This window comes from Nestor notabilis, unplaced genomic scaffold (assembly GCF_000696875.1).
Source record: "Nestor notabilis isolate BGI_N333 unplaced genomic scaffold, ASM69687v1 scaffold15548, whole genome shotgun sequence".
NCBI classification, from domain to species: domain Eukaryota; kingdom Metazoa; phylum Chordata; class Aves; order Psittaciformes; family Psittacidae; genus Nestor; species Nestor notabilis.
This window is the reverse complement of record NW_009940783.1, coordinates 27,707-35,790: the sequence shown is the minus strand read 5'-3', so window position 1 is coordinate 35,790 and position 8,084 is coordinate 27,707. Positions and strand designations below refer to the sequence as shown.

Genomic DNA, 8,084 nt, shown 5'->3' with positions numbered 1-8,084 from the left:
GTTCCAACCCCCTGCCATGGGCAGGGACACCTTCCACTAGACCAGGTTGCTCAAAGCCCCATCCTTGCCTTGAACACTGCCAGGGGTGAAGCAGCCACAGCTTCCCTGGGCAACCTGTTCCAGTGTCTCACCACCCCCACAGTGAAGAATTTCTTCCTAATATCTAATGTCCTAATATCTAAAATCTCACCTCTTTCAGTTTAAAGCCATTCTTCGTTGTTCTATCACTACTTGCTCTTACAAAAAGTCTCTATCCAAACTTCATGTAAGGCCCCCTTTAGGTACTGAAAGCTGCTTTAAGGTTGCCCCAGAGCCTTCTCTTCTCCAGGCTGAACAAGCTCAACTCTCTCAGCCTGTCTTCAGGAGAGGTGCTCCAGCCCTCTGATCATTTATTAAAGAGTCTTAGGACTGCTAGGAAGGTATTTTGTGTGAAATGGATGATGTTTGTTACATCTTCCAAATAAACTTAACAATCAATACTCCAAGCATAAATTACTAAGCAAGAATCGGAAGCAAAGGATGATGAGATCTTACACAGTTGAGAGTAACCAAAATCAGAAGTTTCTTCAACAGATAAGACTTTTGCCACCTTCTAATCTTTTACTTTTTATGCCTGATGCATGGTATTGTTTAACCAGCAGGTATGTTAAGAGAAGATGACCTGAAATAAGTGCAGGAATTCACCCAGTTGTCCTGGCTGAGATGAACCAGTGACTTAGTGAACTCTCTTGCCCTTTGCCTACTATTAATCCAGAGTCCATGTGCCTTTCTTCAGATGTTTCTGCTAAGACCTTTATGTCTTTTTTATGTTTTGAAGAACTTCCTGGTGCTGTTGGTGTTGGGACTTTTGGGTGAAGTGGACCTTTCTACCCTATTTCTTCAGGTTACCATTCTTGTGTGTTTACGATGGTCATGTTGCATTAGAGAGTGTGTGTGTGTGACAGTGCTAAATCCACAGCTCCAGTGTTGTCTTCATATGATAACAATCTCCTCATGTCAGAGTCTACTCCACATACTCCACAGTATCATGATATCCACGTGACCTGAAGTGTATTAGGATCTCCTTACAGACAGCATGTAATGCTGTATTCTCTCCAGGGTTTTCTCCCCCCCTCCCCTTCCCCTCCCACCTCCACTTAGGAATCACAAGAGTTTAAAATGGTGCTGAGGAAAGACATATGTTTTTAAAAGTAGAAGCATTGCAGGACCACTGTAAAACATACAACAGAAAAAGGAGACCATATTCAATATGATCTTTAATTCCACATGTACTCGGGTTGAAGCTGAGCAACTTCTTTGAAACTGTCAAGGGATTTGAGCATGTGTTCATCAATTAATTAATTCATTTTTTTAAATAGATGTGCTATTTGCAGCAATCCCTGTATTGCAAACCCGAAGCCATACTTTCTCATATCATACAAAATAATGTGGATGAAACATCACTCAGCACATCTAAATGCATGCTTATATATGTCATCATCATGCATATAGTCACACATCTGTTTTTCTCTTACTTTCAGAATGATACAGTCTCTTGCCATGGCTGTGTGCTTTTTACATTAATTTAAACAAGTGAAATCAGATAATGTATATTCTACTGCACATAGGATATATCCTTTTATTTTCCCATTTCCTTTAGACAGCAATAATGAAAATTGATGTTTTGAAATTGAGAATGTCATTAGCAAAAAAAAAAACCTTAATGCTGACGTGCAGAACTGGTCTAGCAGTAAAGTGTATCTGATCCAAGGCATCATCAATAGCTCTCTAATTATGATGACAATACAAGAATACAAGCTTACCTTAGCTCAGGAAACTCTTTTTTGCTGTACCCCAGGCAGCTTCCTTTCCTTATTCACTTGAAAAGGAAAAATCCACTTGAATACAGAAAAATAAATACTAGAAGAGTGAGGGATTTAAGGATTCCTCATCCAAGCTGCTGATCCACTTGGTTTTAGCAAATTGCAAAAACCTCTATCCAGTAGTAGCTCAGGGCGACTTTCCTCTCCTCGTGTGTTCTGTGGGCTGAGAATCTGCAAGAATAGACCTGAGGAGACGGTGCTGCAAGAGAGAGACAGCAGGGGGACCTTGGCACGGAGTTGGACCAAACTCTAAATATAGCCCAACCCACTTTCCGTGCAGTTCTCTTCATACTCTGAAGGCAGATGACCTTGTCAGAAAACTGACCTCCCAGCATGTCACTCTCTACAAAGAGAGGATCTAAGGGAGCAGGACTGCAGCATAAAAGGACAGAAAAGCAATCAACCATCTGCTTGCAGCAAATGAATGTAGGTATGAACTCTATTTTTATGGCAGTTGCAACTGATCAAAACCTAATGTGCTTTATTTGATCATTTAGACAAATGAGCCTCATGCCAGTTCAAAAAAGACCTGTACAGATGAGAGATTGCATTGTAATTGCTAGTCTTAAAGAGCACTGACATAGATGGAAAGCCTGTCACTTTTCCTTCTCTCAAAAACCGTAACACAGCAAAGTGTGTAGTATTTTCATAAAAGCGTCTGTCTGTAAGAAGTTATCTTTCCTTTCACTTGCTTTTATAGTCTTTTGAAAAGTGAGTTAAATCCGCAAATATATACCACAAAATGTTACCGTATAAATTTGAGATTCTAGGGTAGCTTAAAAGGGCAGTGGAACTTGCAATATCAGAGACCAAACTGCAGAGAAATGTGTAGTATGTGCAGAGGAGGAAGCAAGAGAATAAGAGGTGTAGAAAGATAACCCTTGCGCCTGCTTTTCAACAGATGTTTTATAATCCATGGAATTTGCCACTCTAACTCTATGTAGCAACATGTCAGGGTATTTTGTTCTTAACCTGAAGCAGAATTTAACTTGATATGAGTCAACCTGATACTCTGTCAAATAGGGCCTGATACTGCTATGTCATATGAAGGCTTCTGAATAAAAAAAAGCTGCAGAAATCTGAGCAACTCAAAATGTCTTCTCTCACCTTCTGTGTTAAGACATGTAGGAGAGTTAGGATGAAAGATTGCTTGCAGTATTGTACTTCAGCAGAATACATTTGTTGGTGGGGACATGTATCTAAAAGTATGCTATGTTATATGCATCCATGCAGTTTTCAATATTCAAAGAAAACCTGACAAAACATCAGGACTGTGATAACCTTATACATGGTATAAGTGTATGCCTGCAAAATATGCATGAACCAAAGAGGTATGAATTTTATCAGTGGTCTCTGAAGTAGCCATGTGTATCTATGAACAGTAATTTGGGCTGTTAAGCTTTTGCGAAGTGTGCTTTTTTTTTTAATTAAAGTCTACTGTTTTTGGCAAGTTCCACTGTGTAATTCTATCATGATCTATCATCTCAAAGTCCACAGAGTCAGCCAGACTCTGTGTGTTACCTTCACAACAGGAACTACAGCTGTGAGCCACAGCTGCTTCCCAACATATTGGGAGAACAGTAGAAAATAGGCATCTCCTGTAGTATTAAGGGATACATCACATCTGAGACATACCATTCCTGGGCAAAACTTGCTTGTATTCAGACCTGGGCTATATTAAGTAGTTTTATGGATTTATCCAAGTTGCTTTTTCCTCCCAATTTACCTATTTTGTCTTCATTAAGAAGAATAAGTACCTGGTAGGACTGAATATTGCAACAGATGATGGATGCTGGTGTTTAAAGAAAGGGCGTGGAAAAGGAATGAGTCTGCCTCCAGATGGACATACGTTGAGTGGCATACTAGCACCATGTAAGTAGTGAAATTCAAAATGCACAGGATACTGACATCATCAAATACTGCTTTTGCATGAGTTCTCTGTCCACACCCCCAAGATGATGATGTAGCAGGAAGTCAGGCCCTAGTTTGCACCTAACTTTTCCTGGGCTCATACCCAGCCTTCTTTTGTATCATTTCCTCTGGAATGATACTTATTTCAAGCCAGCCTTGTGGGGTTCTGCCTCGTACAGCCCTACCTTCTATAACTAGTATTTGTGAAGTGATTTTTCTTTTGATTAACACCAAATTTGTAAGCACTCATTTAAAGATCCCGTGGAGCATTTCACAAGGTGAGATATGTGAACCACGATGGTTGATGTGTTTCCAACATGGTCAACAGTATACCGGCTTGCCCCATTCCCCTGCTTTTCAGAGTTGGATAGAGTGTTCTCTCACAAGCATAAACTGTTGCGCACTATTACTGGCATCCTTTTGAGTGGTTTATAAAGTGACTGTAGGTTGTATGATGCCTGGCATCTATCAAGAAGAGAAGCCCTATTTTTAAGGTTAAGTATTTAATTTTATAATATGCATCCAGCAGATTTGTAAACAGCCAAAACCCATGCTACTTACAAACAAATAAAACAGTCCCCCACTTGCCCATCTCTAGAAATGCTTTTAAATTGCATTTTGAGACTTAAGGAGGTTATCAGATAGGTTTTGAGAGAAAAAAAAGGGGAAACGAGGAGACTGCAGTGACATGTGGCTGTCATCTGAACCTTCAGTCATGGTGTCACTGGTGAAGGGTACTAGAGCAAACACAGAACTTATTTGCACTCTGTGCTGGTGTATTGTTGTATCTTCAGGCTGTGGTTGCTCTTGATTGGCAGGCCCATATTGAAGAAATTAAGTTGGATGGCAAACAGTAAAAGGTCCTATCATATTCCTGACATGTGAATTCTTTGTATTTGCCCTTTATGTTACCATGGGTTTTAGAACTACAGTGACTAAGAATGTTGAGTTCTCTCTTCTTATTTTGGTGATGCCGTTATTCCTTGTGTGAGGTAGTGAAAAAGACAAATTATGAATAGGGCTGGGTTGTAGCTGTACCACAAGCTGTACTACAAGACTACTAGTATTTTGTCTTTTGGTTCACTTCCAGTCAGCAAGTTAAGATGTGTCGCAAGTGAGTATGGAAGTACTCATTTTGCATATTAAAGAGAAAGTGTTAAACCTAAGAGCGAAAGTTGTTAGAAATGTTCTGTGGGAGATCCTTTGTGTGGCAAGATAGCTATGTATGTGTGCTGAAAGACTTTTATCATATCAGAGCGTAGTGAAAATTAATTTGAGATTGCTCATTAAGACCTGTTCGTTTTTTCTTGAACAGGCAGTGATTTTAATTTAAATTGCCATTCAGTGAAAGGAAGAGGAACCTAAACTGAATATCCTGTCACCAGTTTTATCAGGGGAAAAAAAGTTTGTGGTAGAAGTGCCTTCTGAACTGCCCAGGGAAGGGGTTTACATTTTGTAAGAATGTTATCTTTGTAGTACAAGCTGTTGCCAGTACTTAGAAGCTATTATAGGGAATTCATATAGACTGTTAGAAAGAAACTCTGGTTTGGCACACAGTTGGATGGAGTAGGAAGGACCTTATGCTGTCTGAATGTTACCTAGTGGAAAAAAATTGAAGTGCTTTTGATTCTTTGATAGGACTGAGTCTGTTTCTGCTCAGTTCCATATCATATGCCCTTCAGGTATGCCTCACAAATATGCTTTAAAGTACCTTTTTTTACAGTACATTGTCAGGTAGTGTCTGCAGTTCAAGGCATCCTCGCAGATACGAAAACTTACTGTTGTGCTGGAATAGACCTGTTCTGGGCATGGAGTCTTTAGTTCATAGAGGTGGGAAGGGAGAACAGTGCTCATACAGTGGGGGACCCTGGCTGGTTTGGGATGGTGGAATACTAGCACCAGGTGTAATTACCATAGAGTTTATTTGAGCCCAGAGCTCTGTGTTGCAGTAGACTGATAGGGAAGGTCAACAAAGGAATGGTAAATAACTGGTAGTTGCTTTACATGCAGCTTCTTACATCCTAGTAACAATAAGAGATACCAGTTCATTCACAGTTTTTAGTTCAGAATGGTCAAAACACACAAGTATTTTAAGGCCTTACAAGTGAAGGCACTTAATTTGATTCATGACCCCAGTGAGAAAAATATGAAAACTTCATCAGTCTTTTAAAACTGGAATTGCAAAACCTAAAATACTAAAATATTAAAAAAAAAAAAAAGGAAGGAAATGTCTTCATTGATTTTTCAGCCAGCACTCCATGCTTAGCCATGTTGCCATTCTTCCTTCCATCAAAGATTTTTCATCTCCTGTGTATGTTACATTACTGATTTCTAGGACTAAATCTTGGTTTACGATATTGTTCACAATGATTAGCTAACCCTTATTTAAGGAGGTATGGGATGGGTTTGGTGGCTTTTTCTGTAATTTCATCTGGATTTCTCAGTCATGCCACTGCAGGTGATGCATGCCTGTGAGAAGGAGAATTATATCTTTCATGAGGTGCCAGCAGACCCTTTCTAATTCAGGCAGAGCAATTTGAGAAATGAAGAGAGTGCTGACACTGTTGTAACTATTTTTGATGCAATGTTTATGTGGTGATCTTCCCAAAGGACAAATTACTTTTGTAACTAACTTTTTACCTCATTTACTAGGAATTTCTAAAGTATTATCATGATGAATATCTAGGAACTGATCTGAAGAACCATATTTGTATTCTTAGCTATTCCATGTGGCTGGTCTGGAGGCATCTAAAAAAGCTTCATAGATATTGCTTGGCTAGTTGGCTTTACACCATAGGCTTCAAGGTATCTCAGCTATTATTAGGCTTCTCAACAGGACAGTTGAAAGCAGTCCATTGCCTACAGTGAGGAAATTGAGTATTGCCCTGGTAGACATGTAAGAGATCCTCCTTTTGGGATTAGCAGTGCTGGTGACACAAAGCTGAGTAATTTGGGATCCCTCCAGGAGGTGTTTGAGCTGCTGCTTGCTTATTGCTGCTGTGCCTGACTGGCCTCTGTACCTGCTTCTCCCACTGCTATGCAGAACCTTTCCCTTTTGTCAGGGAAATAGTTGAGCTTGGAATGCTTTAAAATATTTAAAATGTTACATCCAGGCTTGTTTCATTAAAACACCTCATCTGTTCCTTCTGGTACTGGTGGGAAGCATGGAAGGACCCACCTGAACTTTGTGTTTCCTGCTGCCTGGAGGGGTGATACCGTGGTGGTATGTTAAAATACTGTCATTGGTGGTTTTAGCCCAGTTACTGTGATCAGCACAAACGTGAAGGCTAGAAGAGGCCTCTCAACTGAGCAAGGATGAACAGGGACCTGGGAGCCAGTTTTGCTGACAGCTGTCACTTTACAGAAATTGGTTGACCTTGTACTCTATGTACCTGATGGGACATTCAGGGAAGATGCAATGAGAAAAATTCAAAGTAGTGCATTGACATTAAGATTACTTAATCTGATTCACTGAAGACTTAGGCCAGTTTTTAATGGCAAAACCATGAGAATAATAAGGAATTCTCAGACTTCAATTTTATTCTTTTCTCTGACCTCCTCTCTGCCTCTCTCCTCCTTTCCTCCATAAGAAATCTAAAATGGCAATTGAAAAGAAGCTCGAGATGTGCTCAACACATTTGGCTTGGCATTTTACTCAGCATCAAATATTTTTCAATCTGCTGAATTTAAAGCTGGAAGCCCTGAGAAATATTTTCCCACCAGATGAATGAGCACAGATCACTACTGCTTAACCAACCAATAAATAAAAACATAGCCTAAAAAGCAGCCTGTGAAATTAGTCAGTCATAGCACACCCAAATTGAATGAGCTGTGTCCTCCTACAGAATAATGACAAGCATGTAGTTTCCTATAACATATCTGAAACAAGAAACAGAGTGTAACAAATATAAAACCTATAAAATCACAGAATAGTTTGGGTGGAAGGGACCGCAGGCAGGGACACCTTCCACTAGACTGAAAGCCCCATCTAACCTGGCTTGAACACTGCCAGTGATGGGGCAGCCACAGCTTCTCCAGGCAACCCGTGCCGGCGCCTCACGACCCTCTCACAGTAAAGAATTTCTTCTTTATACCTAACCTAAATCCATGCTCTTTCAATTTAAAGCCATTATACTTTGTCTTATCATGACATCCCCTTGTAAGAAGTCCCTCTCCAGCATTCTTGTAGGTCCCCTTTCCACAGCTTACAGGGCTTTTTTGTTAAAAATCAGGAAACACAGGCTTTATTTAAAGTCTAGTTTCAGATATGAGGCAATTAGAACAGTCAGAGGAGGATGGAAGTCGGGGGGG

General features: G+C 40.1%; 1 protein-coding gene across 1 annotated transcript in view; it reads left to right on the top strand.

Moving 5' to 3' along the window:
• Nucleotides 1-2,195: 2,195 nt before the first annotated feature.
• Nucleotides 2,196-8,084, top strand: part of CMSS1 (cms1 ribosomal small subunit homolog (yeast)) — a 29,852-nt gene continuing 23,963 nt past the window's right edge. Inside the window, exon 1 of the mRNA XM_010020542.1 lies at nt 2,196-2,292. Within this exon, the coding sequence (XP_010018844.1) occupies nt 2,196-2,292 (97 nt within the window). The remainder of the gene's footprint in view (nt 2,293-8,084) is intronic.